Source organism: Seriola dumerili, unplaced genomic scaffold (genome assembly GCF_002260705.1).
Source record: "Seriola dumerili isolate Sdu_G_001 unplaced genomic scaffold, Sdu_1.0 BDQW01000301.1, whole genome shotgun sequence".
Taxonomy (NCBI): domain Eukaryota; kingdom Metazoa; phylum Chordata; class Actinopteri; order Carangiformes; family Carangidae; genus Seriola; species Seriola dumerili.
In genome coordinates this window covers 2,290,758-2,315,762 of record NW_019174556.1, presented here as the reverse complement: position 1 = coordinate 2,315,762, position 25,005 = coordinate 2,290,758, and the positions used below count along the sequence as shown (strand labels likewise).

General features: G+C 39.7%; 1 protein-coding gene across 3 annotated transcripts in view; it reads right to left on the bottom strand.

Moving 5' to 3' along the window:
• Positions 1-10,538: 10,538 nt before the first annotated feature.
• Positions 10,539-25,005, bottom strand: part of ctnna2 (catenin alpha 2) — a 314,274-nt gene continuing 299,807 nt past the window's right edge. For all 3 annotated transcript variants that reach the window (XM_022758453.1, XM_022758454.1, XM_022758455.1), the window contains 4 exons: positions 23,027-23,208; positions 21,688-21,793; positions 13,657-13,791; positions 10,539-11,661 (listed from right to left, as the gene is read on the bottom strand). In XM_022758453.1, the coding sequence (XP_022614174.1) occupies positions 11,374-11,661; positions 13,657-13,791; positions 21,688-21,793; positions 23,027-23,208 (711 nt within the window). In that variant the 3' untranslated portion in view covers positions 10,539-11,373. The remainder of the gene's footprint in view (positions 11,662-13,656; positions 13,792-21,687; positions 21,794-23,026; positions 23,209-25,005) is intronic.

Here is a 25,005-nt window from a genome sequence, read left to right as displayed (position 1 = left end):
TTAGATTCTAGGCTTGGCAAGGTTCATTTTAATGGGACAGCGATGGAATCCGTCACAACAGGTCTTTTTTTATGTGATGATATATAAAGCCTTAGGACACTGCCCCGCCTGCATCTCTCTATAGCAACTAAAAAACCTGCACTCCGCTCAAATAAACAGTAAGGTTAATGGAGTGTTAGGTCAGGACAGATCCTGTTATACCACTTTCAGACTGACAGTACACAGCTTAAACCTGCGCTGCTGGTCAATCTCAATGGGTCTACATGCATGATCCAGCCTGGGTTCATTGCGGGTCAGTCACTGCTTGGCTTTGGCAAACAGGCCATTTCTATTAGGGATGAGTATTTAATTGAATGTTGTTGACATTTAAACAACATTAATCCAAACACTGAACTGTTGAAAAACTGAAAAAAAAACGTAAGGGAGACAGAGAAGGCATCCAAGTTGACAAGCAAGACAAAGAAGCATCAGGAGAGAGGTGTCTTATAGGAACAGCTATATGAATATATGGATGCATGTGCATTCAAAGACCTGCACGACACAGGCCTTTCCTGTATGCAAAACAAGTAGTAGTGTCTGGTTTTGATGAAGAAATTAGAAATGCTTGGTAGCAGAAGAGAAAATATTCACTTGTTTGAACTGCCAAGAAATATCAGTGGGCCGCCGCCTGACAGTAGCACAGTACTTGAATAAGTGTACTTAGCTACTTTCACCAACTGCTTGGAGGTGGAAGTGCTTCATAAAAACAACTGGTAGCCAAGTTTACAAACAGCTTCAGAGGCTGTCAAGCAACTAGATAGAACCTTCATGCTAAGAAATGAGCACTGAGACCAAACCAGGGAAAAATATTACTGTATGCACAGTTTACCCAGCACCAATCACACAATGCAGGAAAGAAAAAAGATACATGACCTTAGCTAACCAACACTGCAGTACACAATTCAAAACCACAGACAGCGGCAGGGTTGACAAAATATGAATGCACACAGATGCAGATAAAGGCAAAGCACAACTTAATCTACAGCACAACATGCACAATAATACCAGCGCTTATGATGAAGGATGTTTGAAGTTAGCTTTAAATTCGCAGCTTTCACACATGTGAAACTGTGTTTCCAACAATCTTTAGCTTCTAAGTTCAGTAGCGTTTGATATATAAATCCAGGTTGATGTGGTCTAGATTGGGGGAGTGGGGGGGTGGGCAGTGAAATCACATTGTTTGTGGTTTCACAAAATCAATAAAGGCTTCACAAATCTGAAGCTATGTTTTAAGCAGTTGCTGCAGTCTACTTGTTAATCATGTTTCTTTTTTAAAGCTAGATCTGGTCTATTGTTGTCTGGATGAAAATGTTGAATCGCCTTTTTTCACTTTCATTCATAAAATAAAGGTTACACAAAGCTGAAAGTGTTTTTTCAACAGCTTTGAGATATTAACAGGGATGTATCACTCTTTCACAACAAGTGGATCAAGAAACAAATAACTGGTTGCTCAATATTGTCATTTAAGTTTCCCTTCACTTCCCAATGAAATGGCGAATGGAAGACAGCTTCAGCGTTTTTAATAATAATGATAATGATAATAATAATAATAACACTCACTGTTTGAGGTCGTGGGTTGTTATCATCTCAGGATAATTCAACAGTATTCCTGTTGCAGGTCTTCAGGTCATCTGCACTTACTGGATCCTCTCTGTGTTAAGTAAGACCGTGGTGTTGTTATGTTTTGGCCCCAGCACTATAAACTTATGTTAGCAAAAAACTCACAAATGAGCATCAGTTACCTTTATAAAACGGGACAGGGTGACGCTGGATATAGACTCAGTTTGGTTTGACTGAAATCAGTCTCGGCGCAGCGACAGAAGCAGTCGGTTGTTATGGGGAAGGTGAAGGCTGCACCTGGCTCAGGTGTTAGCTTAATTAGCCCGGAAGGATCTTGATTTTCCTCGCTTGTTGCATTCGCCTTCTTGCCAACTTATTTATTCAGGTGCTGCGGCATGTTGGCATGTCCCAACTGCTGTGTAGTCAAGGGGTCCCGAGAAAAAAGTTTCCACAGTCTGTTTTTGTTGTTAGCCTGCAAAGTTTCGCCGCTGTGGCCGCCCACACAGTCTATGGTAGCCGCCGGTGTTATCTACTTCCGGTCACATTAATTATCACCTGCCTCTACTAAAGAGTTACGCCCCAACTTCCTGAAAAAATTATCAGTTGCTACGGAACTTGTCATGCACATACAGACACGAAGTCTTCCATAACGGAGGATAAAAAATGTAAAATGAACAATAAAAATTAATAAAATGTTGGATAATGATACTCCTCCAAATTATAAAATGTAACATTAAAATAAATAGGAAATACCAAACAATTAATTACTTGAATTAATTACTAAAGTTACCATAGGGCTAAACCAAATTTAAAACCTTTTTTTTTTTTTTTTGTACTATTTTTAATTCTGATTTAAACTATCAGTGGCACGTTCTGGTCCAAGCAGCAATCTCTGGAGCTGAAAAATGCAATTCCTCGAATGACCAGTTGAGGCTGGCTCTAACAGCGAGTCAATCCCCATAGACTCTGGTGTTAAAGTGCCCAGCTTTACAGCAGAAATAAACATGTTTACAGCCTGGTACAAGAAACAGCTTTGGTCTCTATAGCTAATTTCTTTCTTTTTTTTAGGCTTTCCTTAATGACTTTGTTGATCCTTCTCCTCTGCAACAACATCAGGTTGACATTTATGGTTTTACGTGAAATGTCTTGACAGCTATATGAAGGCTTTCCATTAAATTTATGACATTCATGTACCCCTCAGGATGAACTGAAGTAACTTTGGTGGTCCCTTTACTTTTTATTAGTGTTGTTACATTATGCTTATGTGCCTATTTCTCACTGTGAATTGTTTTTTTGTTTTGTTTTGTTTTTTGATGGACATAGATGCTCAAAGTCCATCCTATCCAGCCTGTCGTGGCACTAACATCATTTTCAGCATGTGAATCCTTGCCTGAGCAGAAAAACTCATTATTTGATGAAACATTAAAACAAGTACATTTATATTATAGCTTGATTTATATCAGCAGTTTTCTGTGTTTTACTGTTACAGCTGAAAACCCCATAAAAATCTGCTGACCAGGCAGAGAAATGTTTAAAATTTCATCAGTCAAACACTTCTTATCCACTCTTTAACCTTTGTGAAAGCACATCCCTCCTGATGGGTAAATATGGACTCCAGCAGATAAGCTCCTCGCATGTCCACTCTCTTTGAAAGCTAATGTTAATAGTAGATATTTAATAGTTGGAGAGACGATAATAGTCAGTGATGGAAGGAAATAACTCTTCAACATCCTTCGTGTGTGATAGAATTTTCCTTCTGACTGGCAAAGGCTCACGCTTAGTAGAGGTTACTGTCTTTCCACATTCAATTACAGACGGACATAAATCAACCTGCTTCTCCAGCCATTTTGGGGCGACTGATGACCACTTTATTATGAGCTTGCTCAAATTTGCAAAGGGTATTTTTACTCTTTGCCACAATGTCCCTTGCACTGTGTAATTTTAACAATGACAGCTTCGGCTCATTAAGGTACCATCTGGTGAAATGCAAAATAAAAGAAGAAAGCACTCAGTAGTGTGTAGACCTCCAACAGGGCCTAATAATCTTGTAAACTGTTACTTTCACATTCAGTCATGTACCGGATAGATAAAAAAGTAAAGTCTGTACTGACAATATTGCGATGGGTCATGGGTAATCAAAACCAATATATTTCTTTTTGGTGTCTTCTGGACCATGAACCTGTGGTTTAACTTAAAAAATATCCTCAATTTCAGCTGAAATATATATGTGCTGCTCTCATTACGATTCTTACTGCTCAGAACACGTAACTTTTGCACCCCAAGATATGCCCTCGGCATACAGTTGAATATATGAATAAAGTATTATAAAAATAAAGTGTGATAATATAATATTAAAGTATATAATATAAAGTATTATAGTCATAGACATACTAAAAAAAGTACATCACATCTGAAATATAGAGGAACACCCAAGAAATGTAAGATCTCTAAGATGCAATATACAGATTGAAGGGGCAATGAACTGCTAAAGCCACCATGCTTGATTAGTAAATATTTGGTTAATAATGATGTTTTCTTGATTGCTGTTGGTTTATTGGCAGTGCAAATAGTTGGTTTCAAGTTCCGCACACAGCAGCTGAAATTGTAAAGCTGGGTCTAACAGACCAGACAAGGTGGTGCTAATTAAAAATAATGAGCTGCATCAGTTGTGTGTGTACCAGTCACATGCTATAAGCTACTGATATCATCAACTTTTATCACAGCTTAACATAACATTATTTCACATCAGTGATGTTTCACTTCACCATAACCTTGCTGATATCCAGAAGCTTTCATATGTGCATTTAACTGACCACACAGCTACTGAACATGAGTGTGAGGAAAAAACACAGCGTTAAATGAGCCACTTTGACATTGCAAGTAATATTTTACACTAAATCAATATTGATCAATTAGTATAGTTGAATATTAATATGGTGTATTTTGCCTTGAATGAAAAATGCAATTTTATTCACTTAACCTGCACCTTAACAATTCTCTTTTTATGAGCTGCTGCTATTTGTGTTGCAGTATCATATAGTGATGTAAATATGCTTTTATAGAATCAGAAACATGAGGCTCAGTATCATCTCTTTCTTAGGTGCTAACATTATTCAGGGAGGAAATGTTATTAAAACAAATATTATACCATAAATCTGAAGCTGCAGCCAGCAGCTGTTTAGCACAGCTTAGCATAAAGACTGGAAACCTGAGGAAACAAGTAGCCTGGTTCTTCTGTCCAAAGGCAAAAGAAAATCCACCTACCATCTCCTGTAAATCTTACTTTAATTAATAGTGCTGCTTGTTTGCTTCTGAAGCTTCATATCTAATGGACATGAGAGTTTTATGAATCATTTAATCTAATTCTCAGGATGTTAAAGTCTGTGTGAAACTCTGAGAAAACACTGCAGTTAACAGCCATTGGCCAACTGCCCAAGAAATACAGTATATATCGATGCATACAGTTTATAACCCAAAGAACACATAGACAAAGATTGTTTTCTTGATTACTGATGGTGTGACTGAAAGCTCCCCAAAAGCTGTCAGCTGCTGTCTCCATGGTCAAGAAAGAACTTCCAACCTAAAGTTTTAACACAGCATGAAAGACAAGCCCCTTCTAAATGAAACTTTTGTGGTGATATTTTGTCAAAATCTGATGTACAATCTGATGAATCTTGCCACAGACCATTAATTTTATTTTAAGAAGTATAAGCTATGAAATCACAATCAAACTACATTGGATTGCCTTCTATATACAGAATGCCTTGGCATATCTGACACTGTTTTCATGTGTAAGCTACTGTCACTGTAACCAGAGGTAGACACTGTTGCTCTGCCATTTTCTGGGGAAAATTACACTCCATGGATGAATTGAACTGGTGAACCACTGATCTTGCCTTTAATCTCGGCTTTTCCTGAAGATCTACTGCTGATATAAACAGCTGTGGATGACCAGAACAGGGAGAGACAATTAATTCATCTGTTTATTGCTAAGACTCATCACTGATAAACAGCCTAAATGTGCTAATCGAACACTGTAATTATGAGCCAGTCAAAACAAGTGTATATGGAAGACAGGTGGTGAATTCTCAGTTTGTGAATGAACTAATCAAATCAGAAAGTTAAGTTTTTACAGTTCATTTTATAATTCAGAATACTCTTTACCGTCATAATATTAAGTTGATAATGAATAAACAGCCTGTGGTCAAGTTGCTTATGCTGTCACTGCGAGAAGCAAATCAACATGCCACATGCACACCAGTCTTGTCAACCTTTTTTAAACCTGTTTTTCAGAAGGTGTGACAGGAAGAACCCCAGGCCAGGTATCACCGCCCACCTCGACACACAGCTCTAATGGGACCTCACTTACAGTCACCTACCCCTCACTCACACTGGCCATCTCTCAACCTACTTCCATCCTTCACTGACACGAGTGAAACTGACAAAATAACAGCCCCCCATTCCCAAACTGTCCATCACTCTAAAGGTCAACACAACACTATGGCCTTGGTCCCCATCCAAACCCTTCACCCAACAGTATACTGTCCATTACACTTGGAGACAGCACTGTGCCCCCCCCCTCGACTGTCCATCACTGCCATCCAGGTGAGAAGGTAATTGGGGAGGTTCTGCCCAAGCAAGGCAGCAGCCGCTGACAGCATCCAGAGTGCACTGAACTTGTACCAGCTAGCCAGCTGTGGTTTTACAACACCTGTTCAACATATCTGTGCACATTATGAAGGCTTCTGTGGAGGAGGATGATGCTGCAGGACCAAAATGTAAAATAAAATCATATGCCTATGTTTGAGTTTGTGCAAATCAAAGTCAAACAGACTTTGTCAAACAGAGTTGGTTATTTTAACATGGGAATCTATTTCCTCAGTTTTTAGTCATAGCCACATATTCTAAAAATTTGCTGTAAACTGCAAATTTACTTAAACAATGTGCTGATAGGAAGGATTATGAATATGAATATATCCTGATTATAGCATATGGTTTTAAAGTGAGACTGTGAGCTGCAAGAGCATCGCAGTGTGCAACCTGATGTAGGCCTACAATATGTACACATTGATATGAATGCGGACTATTCTGTAAATAATGATAGAATATTGTACTTTGTCTATTATTTCCATTGTGTTTTAATGTGCTGAACTGCAAACTTAAAACATTTTTTTTTCAACCTACATTGCAAACATCACACAGAAATGTTAATCAAAGTCAGTTACATTAGAAAGGCAAGTATATGGTGAAGAAATGAAACACTGAGATCTTCAGGACTTTGAGAAGGAAAATTTTCCTTTTGAAGAGTAGTGAGATTTGAACATGCAGGAGTAGAGGCCAAATCACATCAGGATTAAAACCTGAAGTTTGCGCTGGCAGCAATCGGAATCGAATGGAATTGTAACTTAGCAGTACACTTTAAGCTTCTCTGTCATAAACTGCTCCACACAAGAGTAATGGTTGTAGAAAGTTATGAGAGGGGTGTTGATGGAACAATTAGGTATTTTATAAATAAATTGTGTAACTTTAGCTACAAAGCTAACACGCTTGCTAGCTAACACCTAACTGTTATCTTGAAGTTTTGTTCTGCCCTCTTTAATATCTGTTTATCAAATTAAATATGTACAATCTTAAGAGTGAAATGCCTCAGGGGGAGAGAATGGCACAGTGAGGAGAAAATAGAAAGAAGCGTGGGGAGCTATTGACTGATTAGCACAAGCATGTTCTTAGATTGTTGGTATACTAGCACTTATGACTTGCAGCTACTTGTTCTCCAAGTCTCCACGTTACCAAGCTTTTTGAATTAAATATTTTGCAAAGATGTGAGGATGAATTTTTCTGTGTCAGTGCAACCAAGCCTAAAGACTTTTCTCAGCTGTGAATGCCCCGGCCTGTGCTTGTGGGACCTTTTCATATTCTCAGAGAGATAGAGACATTGTGCCGGGGGAATGGTCGGATTATCGACCGTCTACCAGGATCACATTTTTGCTTTAATCATTGGCTGTACGGCCAGAAACCATTTACATCCCCCCAGTCTGGATTTTCAGATTGAAAACATAGAATGAGTCAGACAGAGGAGTCTGAATCTGGGCAGCCACACTGAAATGCCATGCCCACTTGACCTCCTCAGACACATTCAAGGAGTTGAGTTAGAGAAGAAGGAAGCATGCAAAAGGAATTACTGGCACAAGGCTTCAGAATGAGCAATGTGCATGTGTGAGTGTGTGTGTGTATGTGTTACCCGGACCATTGCAAAGCATAGTCCAGCATTCAGATGAGATCAAGAAATTTCCGGTCTCTCCCCACCGCAATGAATCTGTAGTAACATGTCGATGGTTTCAAACTGAAATTATTCGTCCACTGCAAAATATTTACTTACATGCCTTGTATCACCAATGATTTTGGCCATATGAAGGAACCTAAATAAAACTAAAAATCTGCGCCTCTGCTTTAGAGCTAAAAATGCGTCAGCTATCTCTCAAAAATGTTTATGTTCAGATGATAACCTTTACATCTTCCAAAACTTGGTGAATGGGTTAAAGAAGACAGTCATCAGGTCACCTAAAGATGATTCAACTCCATTTGCTCTGATTTAATTTTCATTTTGTGTTATAAAACAACTGCAGCCATAAAAGAGGACACTTTACAGCATTGATGTCCATCTGTGCAGATGGCAGAGTCTCCTGTGTGTTCAGTGTCAGAAGGCACCTGACACCAGAGACTGAAAGCCAAAAACCATATTGCAGCAGCTGGTTGTATGCTGTTCATCACCATTCTGCCTCTGGGACTTTTAAGTCATTTTCCTCTCCGTCTATTTTTATAGTTGGTCTGAGGGAGGTTTGTTTAACTAGATTAGAACTCTGTTTTAATCCTTTTAATACAGCACATCCCTTGTAGACATCTCTCAAATCAAAGTATTAATATCCTACTCTGCAGTGGCATTTCTGCTACCGTCATTATTTCTTTTTAATTATTTCTTTTTAATTTTAAAAGAGAACAGGCTCTCAGCCAATATGTCATGTTTTATTTGGATGGTAGAGATGGATACACACAGGGATTATTGTAGTTAGACAGCACCACAGTCAGGAATTAATCCCTCCATTAAGTGGACCGTGTTACAACTTCTCCCCCATGGCCCTGTTTCCTAAACACAGGGTACTTTGGAGATGCACGAATGCCTGATGCCTGTTGTGTTTAATGGTCATTAGTGGGACAATGTGGATACACAAAGAACCTTATTCCTTATCGGTGACTAAACCACTGAATTACCTAATCTAGTGTTGCATGAGCAGCTATTGGGACAATTATACTTGTCGTTGCTTTTGATTTGATTCATGAGAGTTCAAGGTCATGTTAAGCAATCAATTGATTTGCTCTCCACGCTTTGATGAGAGGGTGTGCCAGTGATGCCTGTAGGGGCTTGATTGAGCTTTTCTAAAAGGAATGCATTGTGCTGTCTTTGAAAAATGAACTAATTCACTGGAACCACTTGGCATGAAGCAAGGTTGAAGCCAGGTCTCAGTGTTTTCCCAAAGACCAGACAAGCTATATAAGCGTCACAATTGTAGAGTGCACACCGATGACTCTTTGCCTTTAGAGATCTCAGACTTCTATATTGAGAGCCCAGAGCATTCCTGGGGTTTCTTTCATGCTGACTGGTGATGTTTCAGACTTCTGTTGAGTCCCAGCTCTCTCAAGGCTCTTCTTCTTTCACCAACACTCCTGTCCTTCCCTCAACAACTCAGCAGGCTTAAGAGAGATTGACAAGGACTTCAGTGGTCAATGCTGGCTTATATACCTGACACAGACTCAGCAGTTAACTTTGAGGCCGTGAGAAACATACACAGCTTTAACTGCTAAATTGATGGATGGCAATCTACCAAACAGTTTTAAGGAACTGTGATCACTATGACCACACTTGGCCCATGTTTGAAATCACCCCCTAATTCACTCAGTCACTACTTCCAATATACACTAGACACACAGATTTGGGGCACTCATGTATAAATGTCAGTGTACAAGTTATAAACATCATTTTTTTTCATAGTTTTTAAATTTCACACTAGAGAGTCAGACACTCAAATAAAATAAGGGAGGGTATTTGTAGATAGTGCACACTATAGTAAATAGGGAATGATTTCAGACACAACATAAGACTGTCTAAACACAAAGTACCGAAGACGCTGATGGGAATGTCATTAGTTTTACAGGTATTTTGTCATGAGCCAAAGTTTTCAACCACTTGAAATGTTGACCTGATGATGGTGATGGATGAGTTAAGTGATCACCAAAGTTATTACAGTTCATCCTCTGGGGATCATGAATGTTTGTACCAGATGTGAGATACTTGAGAAACCACAAATGTCAACCCCATAGCAGCACAAGAAGAAAAGTCAGGAGATCACCATATTGTGATTTGGATTCCTGTGGGGAATATGAATGTCTGTACAGAATTTCATGGCAACCAATCTGATAGATATTGAGATATTTCAGTCTTGACCAAAGTGAAGGACCAACAGACAGACTGACCAACACTGGTGTCAGAGCCACACAGATAATATGTCTAGAAAGTATCATATACAGTACATAAAAAACATGGCAGGTGTGGCGGATCTGGTAAAATATCACAAAGATGGCACTAACAGTGCTGACCTATGACTAATTATCTCAAGTAACAGTGGAGTAATGGGCCTTCACCTGTGACCCTGAATCAATATGCCTTTTCTTGTAAGCTTTCAGTACTAATAGATTTTTTTTTTCTCTCCTGGAATCTTTTCATCTTGCATGGTAATCTGTAATGATTATGTCAGATTGTTCAGATTAATAAAAGCAATCACTGCTATGATACTCACTCACAGATTGATGAAGTAGCCGCTGCAGAGTGCTGCGAATATGACAGCAAGAAAGACACATGAAACTTGGAGGGTCAAGTTGAGGGATTTATTAGAGAAGGGTGAATATAAAGGTACTGTATGCAGGGATTTCTATTCTCTGAGCAAACCACAACTAGTCAAACCTCTCTGTCTATATTTATACGCTACACAACTTCCAATCAAGGTCATCATAGTTAGTGATGTAATAATTAAATAAATGAATTTAAAAAGGCAATACAATATACCATAAGTGTGCTTTGGAAAACACGCCGTATGGATTATTATTATAATCATCAGGAACAAGGAAACTACTTGGATGCCGACACTTCCAGGTATCTTAAACATAAGTTATTCCTAGCACTACAGGTTAACATTCAAATTGAAAAAAAAAATATCAAGGGGGAACATACCAACACTGATATATTCCCTTTATAATAACTCCTCTACTGAACCATTCAGGATTTCCATTCAGACAGTTTAAATGTGTATACAAGCAGCCAGTCAGTAGCACGTTAATGATATAGCTAGAACATCAACTGCCACAAATTTTTAAAATGCCACTCTTCCTCCTCTGATATGTTTCTTTTTTTTTAAACTCCCATATTTTCAAAAGTAGTTGTGTTTGTGTCACATTTTGGATCTCACATATTAAGCTACAATAAGATCGATAAATAGTGTTGGGTGTGTGCTGTCTGTCTGCGAGCCTCGAGGCCCACAGTGTTCACAGGAGCCGCAGTGTGGCAGTTTAATATGTACTGTAGTCCTCCTGAGGTGTCACCAAGCACAAACAGAGGTGGGTTAACACAATGTAAAAAGGGACTTTTTCTTCAACTCGTCAGCGTCATGTTTTGTTGTTTTTCTTGGGTAAGCACGACGTTTTTTCTTTTTCTTTCTTTTTTTCTTAGAAGGAGTCCATGGCCTTGAATTCGCTGAGGGCCTGGACAGGGGAGATGTGTTTCTTCTGGGAGCCTCGTCGCACACGTGTCTGGCACTCCTCGGGTTTCTCCCTTTTTACCAGCGGCTTCTTCTCAGGGGCCTTCATGCGCCAAGACACCACAGGTGAGTTAACCGCTGCTGTGCCGTACACCTTCTGGTACTTGGTGGAGGCTACATAAGATGCCTTTACAGTCAGCACCACTGCGTTCATTAGGTTCTTGGCCGCTTGGATCAGGGAGGTGGCACTATCCAGCTATGAGAGGGCAAGGACAGTTGGAGGGGAAAGAGAGAGAAACACTTAGAGTCAAGTGAAAAAGTTTACCTGTTAAAGGAAAAATCCCATATACATCATTCTTCACCAGGGTCTGTGCACTCAACAAGAACATTAGGACATATTAGCTACACAGAGCACTTAGGAGGTCTGTGCTGCAACTAGCAATTAAGCAGGATACAAACATGGCCATCGCTATATGACATCTTACTTTAGCAGTTCTTAATTAGCAGAGGCAGGGGTCAGGTGTACCTCTGTCTCCGTCTGTTTTGTTTGGCTGACATTTAAGGGTCGGTGGCCAGTGGGCCTCCTCCTACCCCATGCCGAGACGAGTCAACTGTGCAGATTTAATGAGTGTGGACTCCAGCTGGCCACCATGAAAAGGTTAAAATCTCAGCAGGGCTTACATATCTCATGTGAGACAAACTATAATAGAGTCCTGAGAAATCATGAAGAACTGTAGCAGCACAAGATGCAAGAAAATCCAAAGCAAAAATAAAAGCCAAGTCTGATTTTAATTAGAAGAAGAAATCAGACTAAGACAGTTAATAAGGAAATTCTTTACAGATAAAACAGTGGGAATGTACTGATTCCATTTTTTCTCTCCTGAATAAAAAATCTGATACCTAAATTCAGGATATTGACAGATAGAGAGAATGGTAAAGCTTTTTTGTCCACTTTAAGTTAGAACTGGACTTTCTTTTAAAGTTCTACAAATTTTAATTATGTTGTTATATTGTGTACATTGTGAGGTTTTGAAAACTGAACTGAAGACAGTTATGAAAATGTATTTAATATGGATCATTGTACTCTACAGCATGTCTGTCTGGCCTGGAAGAGGGATCCCTCCTCTGTCCTTCCCGAGGTTTCTCCATTTTCTTTCTTTCTCCACTTCCTTATCCAAATTGAGGGTCTAAGGACGGAGGGTCTCATGTGCTATAAAGATTGTAAAACGCTAACTTGCGATTTGTGAATGAAAATTGACTTAATATCCATATTATCAGTTTAATAAGGTTTAATAAGGTCACCGTATAGGGGACACACGCGCGCGCGCACACACACACACACACACACACACACACACACACACACACACACACACACACACACACACACACACACACACAGCAGTGGCAAAAGTTGCAACGACACAGATCAATAAAGAGAGCTAAAAGTTTATTGCGTGATCAAGTTTTAGAGGGAATTACAGTTCACCACATGATTATGCTGATAGAGAACTTTTCTCTTTAAAATGAAAACCATGTGACAGCTACATGTGACTGCAGCTGGAACATGTATCGAATAACTTTCCTTTGGTTTGAACAAGTATTTCCTAGCTTTATGAAGAGATGAAATCCCTTCATATAGACATCTATTAGCTGTGCAGGTGGATTTGGTAGGATAGATGACATATTACTAGGAGATCAAACTAATCAATATTTTTTCATTAATACTACGTTTTGAAATAGAGAATATGCAGCAAATATACAGTATCATGTGTCCTCTTTATCTTTCAAGGAATAAAATAATATTTTTAAGATTAAAATTTGTCTTGTTTGTGTTTCATTGCTAAACATTGAACATATAGTTTCTGTACGTTGGAAAAAAAAATGATGAAAGGTTTAAATGCCAAGTGCAAGCAATGTGGGATAACTGTCTGATTTTACTTTGAGCAGTGATAATAGGGTTCATGAGGCATAAAAAATAGAAATGGAAAAAAAAGCCTGCGGTGCATCTTTCTGGTATTATTAGATAGTAATCGGTCTGAAATAATTGCATCAGCCTTAATATGCATGACCCTTCATCTGGTCTTCCAAGCTTAATCCTGACCTTGAACTAAAAGGTTTGCCCACCCGCAGTGCACAGCATAAAAATTGTCTTAAATTAACCAAGTCTAGTGACTCAAGTCTAAAAGCCTATCAAGAGCATCAGTGATAATGAAGCTGGTCATGTGCCGCTCTGTGTGGACAGACTTACCCCAGACACGATGAGCTCCCCTCCCAGGTTCTGAACCTCAGCTTTCACCTTGCTGCAAATGTTGAGCTGATGACAGTACAAGGCAATTCTTTGCAGGTAGGCCAGCAGATCCTGCTTGCATGCTGAATCAGGGCACTGAATGGAAAAGAGACACAAAGAAAAACACAGTCAAAACACACACCCACAAAAGAGTAACAGCTATAAGTGGACATTGGCTTTTACTGAGCAGCAAAATGACTTGACATAGACACAAAATACAGATGATGCTTTCAAATCTCAGCGCCCTCTTTAGTGGCATCACTATCAGCCATCAGATTATTCACATTATTGAATTACAACTATGATTATATGCCAACCAGTCAAATTGCAGTTTCCATGTTTGTCCAGACTCATATAACGTTCATAGTGAAGACTTGGAAGGAATTGAAAAGGTATTAAGTGTATTTTGTCATAATTATCATAGAAATTGTTTAGTTATGGCCAAAAACATGTTTTGTGAGGACACAGCACAGGGTCATTTGCGATTTGAAGTGGATGCTTGTGCCAAATTTGAAGACATTCCCTCAAGGCAATCTTGATATATCGGATCACAAGAGTGGGACGGACAACCTGAAAACATAATGCCTCCGGCCCGGCCACAGCTGTTGTTGGTGTGGAGACATAACAAACATGCAATTGATTTGTGCTGAGCGACACATTGGCCAAAATGCAAACTAGCATAGTGACATCTCACTCCCTGTTTGGAGAGCCATGCTATATTTCATGTAAAAACAGAATCATCTGTGATGAACAAAGAGCCAATGACAAGACAGGATATGTAATTATATCATGACAGAAATTAAAACCACCAAGGCACTTGAATTGTGGTTGAGCCATAGAATTTGGAGGACATAAAAGGTCCTTGGCTTATTGTCAAAATCTAAAGCTGTTTTCCCAAACAGGCTTAAGATGTGTGTTCTCTACCAAATTGGATTGTTATAGAACTCATGGTTTCTGATGTTGAGGCCTTTTTGAATCAGAGAACCAAGAACAACAATCCTGACAAAAACAGTAGGGTTCCACTATTTTGGGTTGCTAATTACATTTCTTTGCACTGGAAGATGTTGCTTTTTTTTCAGTCGTGGTTTGATGCAGGTAACGGTTTCAAAGCCAAGTTGTTTCACTGCAGGATGTCAGGCTTCAGGCTCATTCATTTCACATACAACAAGAGTGTCAAAGCATGCTGCACAAGAAGAAAACAGATCAATCGACAATGAACGGACTAATATTTAGAAGCACATGAAGACACATGAGGCTGTTGTATGTGTCTCTCTTCTTCTTCTACTTTTCTTTGGAAGTTCTGACCTGGTCCTGCTGGCCTTTGTGCTACTTCAGTAGTGTAGAACCCAGTCATACAGTGCAGCAAATGGACCAACAGGGAATACGAGGACAGTCTCCTCAGATCTCCTACTATTACACAGTTTGCCCCTATTATTCCATCTGGAAGCCTTCCAGGGCTCAAGCTATGGCCCACTAAGCTCCCAGTGGGTTAAGAACACTGCATCAGCTGCCTAAACACTGTGAGCATCATTTTGTAGCAACACCTTTCTTCTAGCCATTAATATTAAACGGTCCTAACTAGGACATTCAGCAGCACCACTGTATGGGGAAATGCACAGCTCATTTCCTTGTCTTGTGGGCTCCGGTACAGAAGGATGGCAAGTTAAATATCAAGAATGTGATATGTATATACCCCCTCCAGGACTAGCAGCTTTGTTGGCCGCCCATCTTCTCTCCTTCTCACTGAGGAAAGGCCTCTCGTGCCAGGACAAATAGTATTGATTGGCCACAAGTGCTCACAAATAGCGAGTAAAACACTGTCCTCTTGTTGTCTGGTGAAATGTTTGTTTCTACAGCCTACAAATAGAATTGCAAAGAGCAATTCAATGCATGGTCCACATTTATAGTTATGGCCACTATCAGAGCAGGACTTTCAACAACACAGTGAATAAGACCAGAGGTGCCACCAGCACCAGTTTCATCTCAATAAGTGTCACTGAATGCAGACTGAGGTGGAGCTGCTAGCTCATAGAGCAGCCAGTGAAGCCTTGGGCATTATCACTGCACCGCCAGTCCTGGCTAGCATCACAGCTAACTGCACTTCATGCTCCTCCACACACACACACACACACACACACACACACACACACACACACACACACACACACACACACACACACACACACACACAGCTGCCCCAGGCATGTTTCATTGATGCAGACATGACACAATTGTTCCCTATTGTACCGTTGACTAATAGTCAATTTCTTCCACAGATTCCCTGTTGATGTAAATAAACTGTATGGTCCATTACTTTGCCAGGGCCATTGAAGCTCTCTGTCTGTCTCTCTCTTTCTCTTTGTCCTTCATAGTGTAACAACATTCATTACTGACTAGTGAGAAAACTGGGCTACGGCCTGATTTTACTTAGCTTTCTGAAACTCTTCCTGACCTCAGCACTTCTCTCTACATGTTGGTATTTTTTTGTTTGACAAAAAGGTGACAAATCTCCTTAATTTTGTTGTTGTTGTTTTTTTTTTCTGCATAATTAGGGCCAGAACGAATGAAACAGGCTCTCTGTGGAAATTCAGGACCATGATGTGAACTCTGTTCCTGAGTGTGGCAGTCTGTCAAAACACAACTCACACCTCACTCTGATGTTGCATTTATAGGCATGGTGAGACTGACCTTTCCTAAATTATTAAGAGTGTAAAAAGTAATTTCTAGCCTTTCTATGTTCTTATTTCTTCATTCATTTATTACATATCCAATAGTAGACAAAGACAAAAGAGAGGGAGGACAGAAATTAATTAAATAAAAGTGCTATGACAGATTCAAATTGAGCATGTTACACAGTTATAGAATATGCCTTCTAGCTGACTGGACCACTGCAGTGCCTCTGACAGTCACCTGTCAGTTACTTCAAGAAAGCTGGTGATCTTTCTATTTGCTCATCCAGCCTTTGGCATCATATCTATAGAAGACTGAGCATTTTCCTATTCTAGTGCCTACGGAAACCACTTATTATATTTAAATGTTTTCCTTCTTCCTTCTGTTATATTCCACCGTCTGGAAAAAGTATAATGGAGCACTGTAAAATAACAGAACAACCCGAGAAACCTGGTGTTACCATTCATGAATATCATTTAAACATCCTGTTCTTTATAAAAATTATTTGTGAAAATGATAAAATATTTCACAATAAAAATGTGGAAATATACAGAAAAGTCTGAAAAAACAACCATAACTTTTATAAAAGCACCTTTCCTCCTCTAATCATCTTGTGACCTCCTGAGATTAATGCGACCCTGAGGTTGGGAACCACTGAGAAGCCACCGTGACTGTGCTAATCACAATTCCTAAATACCAAAAGATCAGGCTCATCCCTTTCAATTAGCAGGGTTCCTATCTAATGTACACACCCAAAACCTACTGACAGACATTGGTATTAGCTGAGACACAATATGACTCTTAATTTTGAAGGATTACATGCTTCCTTTATGCATCCAGATTTTTAAAAAATAAACATTGTATCTAAAGGGATGAGGAAAGACGATAACATACTATATGGTATGTGTCGTAAGATGTATGATATATGAAGCATGATACAAGAGATTGCACTTTCAAGGAAATGTAGTCACATTGGCTTTTGAGGTTCACCAAACAAAATAAAAAAATCATATTGATCAGACTATAAAACAAATCTTTTTCCTCCTGAAAAGCTGAGACAGGATTTCCACTCAGCATTAATTTTTGAAGTTAGTTGGTACTGACTCCTCCCCAGCCAGTTCCCGTTAAAGTGTAGTTTTTGTTTTTAGTGAGAAGCATTTTAATTACACATCAGTCACACTTGGTTTCACTGCTGTCAGTGGAGGCTACAGGAGCTTTGCTCTTGTTGTTCTGCACTCAATGCGACAGAGGCTTCCGCTGTGACAACTAAAGTGAAACCTGGACGTCTGAATGCTTCAGACTTGCATGTGTTTAGCAGCATTTGTAAACAATAACTTGACACTTCTTGACAAGTTCTACAAGACACCACCCCAACTGAAATGAAACTTTTCTTACTGTCCACAAATCCCATCAGACAACCAAAACCAACACTGAATTGATCCTAATAACAATTAACGTCTGTGTAGCCACAGCCTCAATTTCTACTCAAAAACTTCTAAAAATACAGCAGTGAGCTACACAGCTGCACTGTGTTATGTTTTCCTTCATTACAATGAACCTTGTCACTGTAGTTTATTTTGAGTCAATCCCACATCCGCTGTCCTGCTGCAATAAATAACTGCTTGTAAACCAAACTGTTTTAATCCACATCTAAAAATAGTCCCAGAGAATTGGACTATTTACTCCTGTCATTTATATCTGTTAAAAACTAAATTGCTCAGCAGATTTAGTAAAAAAAATAAAAATATTTTCAAGCTTTACATCTCCAGAGGGAATGAATGGGCTTGGGGCTGAATGCAAGAGCAAAGAGTAATGAGAAATGGGACACATTTTGTTTTGGTTTTGGTCTATTAATGGGATTTGTTGACAACAGGGAGAATAAAGCATAACAGCCTTATACTATGATGTTTAGTGTTTATGTTTAGCCATACTTTATATAAGAATACTCACCTTAATATAACTACACAAGACCTCAAGAGCGACCACCAACACAGCTACATTTTAGGCCAGATGGTGCTGCAGAATTGCTTAGCAATCAAAAACCTCCTGTCTCAGGCAGACTGATACAGACCGTCACATGGCAGAGCTGCTCGTAACACTCAACAATCAATGTATGTCTAACAATAGGTGCTCCTAATGTCATACAGGTGGCTTCCTCTATTTACTGTATAGTGTGTCTATAGGAGGCCTATTTAAAGAATGAAACAGAGGAGGGAACATGGAGTGGGAAAAAAAAGAGTAGAAAAAAAAAGGCACTGCTGGAGTGAAATGGGGTGAGATGCCTCGAGGGGTTTTTCTACGTCAAGTGCTGTGCTTAAATGACTATGAAAGAGCTCGCCGTCCTTCCACCCTTCCACGCAGAAATTCCTTCTGCTTCACACGTGTTCATCAATAGGGCTGATGTGGAGTCATGGCAACAAGGTTTGCTACTTAAGGGACCTGTCTGAAAGCACCGGAGCAGCCTTTATTCCTACTGTCAAGCTACAGCCCTCTCGGCCAGTACAGGTTACGTACTGTAATGTGTGAATGCAAAATGCTTGTCTTCTTCATCCAGAATAAATACAAATAATCAAGGTCATGTTAGTTCTTGTGTAATACCATTAACATGCTTGATAAAAGCAAACTTTTGCTGTTTTAACTTTTACTAATTCATTCCATTTACTGAATGGCATGGCAGAAAGATGCCCCAAATGCCTCACATGAAAACACTTTTATAATAAAATACATGCCAGAAGTGAAAAGGTCCTCCAGCCCCTCTTTATTTCCTGATCATAGCTCTGATGTCTCTGGAAGTGTAACAGAAGGCTTTGAATATTCAGTAAACACTGGTCTAGGAACCATTTAAGTGAGAATTAAAAATGGCAAGCCACCTGCTCTTTCATTACAGCAACTGTTGATTCAGACACGGGCTCTGCCAGTGATTTGCCATGTGACAGATTCACTCCCACCTAAACCCTGTTTACACTGATCATCACTCGGCAGCCTACAAGCCAAGACGTGAATACATAAGCACATAGAGATAAGTTCATGCTTCCTTTGTCCTTTCTGTCCCAGATCCAGGGAGACCTGCATTCTGAGACAAATATTCTCACAAATGGAAACATGCAAGAATCTTTATATACAAGGCTCACACAGGCTGAAACTCCTGCTTTTCATCTCTCTGTTTGTGGTAATTACTGCATAACAGACAAAGTTACGAATTCACAGCCTGAAACTTTGTTCTGTGGTGAAATATGCTCTGGAGAGGAGGACAGAGTGACATGAGAAGAGCAGTGACTAAAGACGCCTTCTGGTCAGTTGAAAGCTTAGCATACTCCACGGCCACTCAAACTGACAGGCAGTCTGCTGTGTGCTAACAGCAGAGTATTGTTGTGAAGTCACATATTGTCACAAGAAGGCACGGGATGAAGAAGCTGTACAGTAGATGGCGAAAAATAATCTCTTTAATACTGGTATATTGCACCATGAGCGACATTTTTCTGTATGTACTTCAATCTAACCACCTGTGTGTTCTTGAATTAGGGATGCATACAGCACCCTGGAAAGGATCACTCCCCCCTGAGTGGTTTTAACAAATTCAAAATGCACTCACAGGAAACAATAATGCAGGCTTGGAAAGGTTAGCAGGTTATTTTCTTAGTTGTCTTCAGGATATCTAAGCAGCTTGACAGCATATTTTAATAAAATTTGGTAGAAAGTTAGGTCATGGGCCGAGTGTTTGTTTTTTCTGGTGCAAATTCAAACTTTGCATTAAATGAAAGCCTTTCTGCCATATGAATCTCAATATCTGTGTGCATTTTGAAAGACTTGGATCCTGATAAAAGTATTAAATTAACATATATGTCATATTAATGTATTAAAAATGGATAAAATGACATGTATGACATGACATGATGTAAAAGAGGTAGCTCTCAGTGATAAAGCCACAGATACAGAAATTATCATCATACCCTGAAGTTCCCCTCATCTCCACAAGGAGTTGCAGCATCTTATAACTCAATGTTCTGGTTTTCTGGACGGCAACTTTACTGTTTTGGTTCAGTCTGGCCGCTCCCATCTTTTCCAGATACAACAGACAGCTGTTTTCAGCAAAAATGCTCTGATAAACCACAATGTGTACACTGTCTGCTCAGCACCAAACAGCAGACAGGCAAAGCTAGCTGCTGTTAGCTGGTGAGTGCAATGGAGCATTTGGCAGGTAAACAGCCATATATTTTTTCCTCAAAGGGTTAGAGGAGGTTGGAAGAGAGCAGAAAAGAAAGTGAGTATTAGACTTACATTACCCTGTATCTGCTGGATGTGTGAATAAGCCACTGTTGGCTGATACGTTTGCTATATCAGCTCTCAGCTGTGTTTAAAACTTGTTGCACTGCCCCCCCCAAAAAATCAATTAACACGGGTTTAAAGTAACATTTGAACCTTTATAAAGCTACATTTTAATCATTAAGTGCTTTCTAGTTATCAATATTGCATTGAAATCCAAACTCAAGCGCATAAAAGACCTATTTGTGGATTATAATTTAAACCACAAAATAACTCTGAGTGCAGTACCTTGCACGTGCACACTACACTAAAGATAAAGCAGCTTGTTGGTGATCCTGTCTGCTGGTCTCAGTGCAGTTGCGGAACTTCAGAGAAATATTTGATTCTAAATTTTGATGTGAGCTTCAGCTTAGCAGCACAGCAAAGAAGCCCAGCGTGTGATACTGAAACCAACGATAATTATTCCAAGGGTTTGCTAGCAAACAGCAGTTGCAATTACAATGACAACAGGCTGCCTTAATAAATCAGTGAGTCTTGTGCCTGAGTTTATTCTCACTGCTTATTAGAGACAGATGAAATGAAGAAGAACATTATGCATGACCTGGAGTGCTGCTAGCATTCTGAAATACCTCCCACTTCATTTGCTGTACACACACGCATACACAGCATACACACCTATTTCTTTTCTCTCCCATCTTCCCTTGGCACAGCACTGATTGATTAGATATTGAAACTGGTCTGTCAGCGTGTTTTAGAGAGGTACTCATCTGATAATGAATGCAACACCTCGGTTGGGAGCTAATTATATTAGAGACACAACTTGGTTCTGCTGTCTTGCTCTCTCAGTGTTGGCCCCATTGGGAGACAAAGTCATGCGGCAACAAAGCCCACCAATCCAGCTGGGCTCATCAATGCTCACATTAAAGATTTCCAATGTCCATGCCCACTTACTCTAAGTCAAAATTTGCTCTGCAGCCACAGATGATGACACAGTCAGACTGATTGAAAGTATAATGGTAAAAATGACAGTGACAGATGCAAATGGAGTTGTAAAGCTACCTGATCTGCGACAGCACGGGCCAATTTGTCCATCCTGGAACCAGCCTCTGCAATCTTCTTAGCTGCGTTGATCACATCTGAGGAGTTCTTCAGGGGGCCTTTGCCTCTGGGTAAATCCAAATGGTGACAAAGAAGGAAAGGGGTGAATGTGTGTAGAGGTGCCGAGGCAGAGGACATGCAGAGCTTCCCTTTAAAGACTGAGCTCACTCCTGTGTCACCCAAGCTCGTACAGCGGCTAATTTGCTGTGGCTGGCAACAGGAATATGAGACATAACAATCAAGAGTCTGTAGATAATGGATGTAACAGATATAGTATACCCTTGTCCCTTATGGTGTATCACAGACGTGTTTTAAAGCACAAGGACACAAAAGACTTATGATTTTAAAAGCTACAACAGTTACATTAGGTAGGGAAGTCAAAAAAAGAAAAGTAGAAAAGGAATTAATGGCCAACAACTGAGCCTGTTTTCTGTTTTGTCTTGTCTTGATTTGACAGCACAGGGAAAGTTAATGTGGCTAAGATAAGTGTTTTCCTGTGTGTGATGTCTCATCTTTAGGCAGTGGTAATCTGAAGTTTCCACTCAGTTTGTTCATTTCAATCTGAGTCACTGGGGTCAATGCCAAGTAATAATGGTGCAGTCACAGTACTACAGCCATAATCACTCATGACTAATCACTCATGGCTCAATTTTTTTTATTTCTTTGGTTCTTTTAGGTTAGTTCCATGCCCTGTAATTGTGGAGTGGATCAGAGACAGATACCCATCAGTTTGGCATTAGGGATTTCCCAGATACGTTAAGCCTAGATGGAAGAGATTGAAATTAAAGCTATTGGCTTTTAGTAAACATACACAAGAAGACTTGAAATGCAAACAGATTATCTGTTACAGTATATCTTTGAATCACAGCATTGCTACACAGTCTGATTAAAACGGAGGTTATCTGGGTCACTTTGTCTCTAACAAACAGTTTAGAGCTAGGGTATGGAGCACCTGCAAAGGCAGGAGTGTCTCTCAGAAATCCCACTTGTCACTTTATGTACGTAAAGCTGCTGTTTTTTTAAATATAAATTATGGGTCACAAAGTTATTTGTATGAGAGAGGGCTGACCCACAGAAAATTACCTGCTGTTGCCCTCAGCTGTACAGAGCTTTTCAGCATTTTTCAGCTCACAGTTTTGGTTTCATGGCGCACAGCTTTTCTGTTTTGGTTCATTCTCAACACTTGTGATAATACATGAGTGTTAGGATTACATTTTGTTTCTGGTACATTTAAGTGTCCAAAAAGTCAGTCCTTGTTTGTAGGTTTAAAATTTTGTTGCTTTGTGCTTGTCACTTTTACCTGGTGAAGTCAGTCATCTCCATCATGATCATGCACATCTGCTTGGCCAGCACAATGATGTCATTGCCGTTGTCGTCCCATTTGGCCACTTCTGCATCTAGCTTGCATTTCTCCTGTCTGAAGCTCTCCACCTGCTCAGCAATCTTGGCCTTCTCCTCCTGGGGAAGCTGTGCCATGATGGCCTGTAGGCAACACAGGAGTGTGGAGGAAATAAAAGCATTAGAAGAGAAGGAAGAGGTTGTTAGGGGAGTAAATTTGAGCAGAATAAATTTGGAACATGGCTCAGAAAGAGGGAAATGCCAGAAGAGAAGAATTTAGGTAAAGGAAGCAGATAAGGTTGTGGAGGACAGAACGATAGGGGAATGAGGAAAGGGGCGAATAAGAAGAGGGATTAGTTAAGGAGAAAGAGTATAAAGGGAAGTTTATAAAAGCTGTAGCACCATTTGTTCTATTTTTTTCCTGTCCAGTCTACTTTTTAATCCGCCCTACAAAACTTGAACATTAAGTTTAGAGTCTGACTATCCCTGCCCTTCTGAAATGCTTCAAAATAAAGTTCTAAACTTTACATTTAATGGCTGGACCTTTTCAAACCCCATGACATCTTATACCCATAAAGAGCAAATCCATTTTTGCCTTCATTTTTTTTCCTCGATGAGAATACATTTGCTCTCTCAGCGGCCTTTGGGGGCAGGTACAAAATGGCATAAATCTTGTGGCAAGGTCACAGGCGCAGTAAGGACCTGGTATTATTTGGGAGATAAATGTATAATTACCTCAGCTTCTTAGACCAGAGAATGAATAATGCATTTGTTCAACATTATGTCAGGGAGGTGAGATGGAAGGAAGAGTAACCTGGTTTCCATTAGGTCGATTCTATTGACTTGAGAGGCAGAGAGAAAACGAGTACAGTAAAAAAAGAAAAGTCACCATTCATTGTTTTTTAACCTCATCTATTATTGACTGTCCTCCAAGAATTGCTATTCTCTTAATGAAATAATCGCCCTTGTCCTCCTTTTCCCTCTCTCACAGCTAAGCTGGTGCATGGTGGCACGTGATGAGCTCTGTGAGAAAGTGCATCACATTTTTCCAAGGAAAATAAGGAGGAGCAGGAGGAAGTAGTCCAAAAGAGAAAACTGAAATGACAACAGATCCATGTGTCCATGAGTTTTGGCCTACTAATCGCTCTGTGAGCAAAGTGGTGCAAAGCTTTGATGGCGGCTCACTTGAAAAAAAAAAAAAAACCACCAACAACAACAAAAAAACAAAAACACAACCCAGAATGACATAAACAAACAAGAAAAACCGGCCCCCTAAAGCCCAGTGTAGATTTCCTCTGCTGCTAGTGCCAAGACACACAAACAACAGTGCAACAGCAAATCCCATTAAACAGCTTGTGGGGTGCAAGCACTGCTCACATTTAAAACAAATACCAAGTTAATATGTATTTGGAGTGCACAATGAAGAATGAGCGATTTAAAACAGACTAGAGATTTCAGCTGGATAAACTTGTATTCACTCTGCAGGTGTGCCTCCTACATTCCTATCTTCATAGATTCATTCACTAATCAGACAGTTCCCTAAATTGAATCATTCATTATTGGCTTAGTTGATTAGCACTAATGAAGTTTAATAAACAAATTGTAACCAAAATCTCGAACAAAGAATGTGAAGCTTGCCAGCTAGCTCTGGCAATCAGTCCAAGTCTGCTCACACGGCATTATCGTCTCACTGAAACACCCTTTTTCTTATGCTGTGTACTGAAAGCGCCAGCATACTCTAACAGAGCGCTTGTTGGAGGGTCAAACAGCATTTGGCAAGATATGTGAAAGGTAAATAAGCAGGGTTTGATCTCCTCCCTTAAGCAGTGTTTTTTTTTCGTTCTTTAAACAACAATTTCTGTCACATTTTGTGTGTGCAAACAAGTGCTTCATGACGCTATGAATGCCTTCAAGGGAAGACTGGAAAGCCTGCGCTGTTAT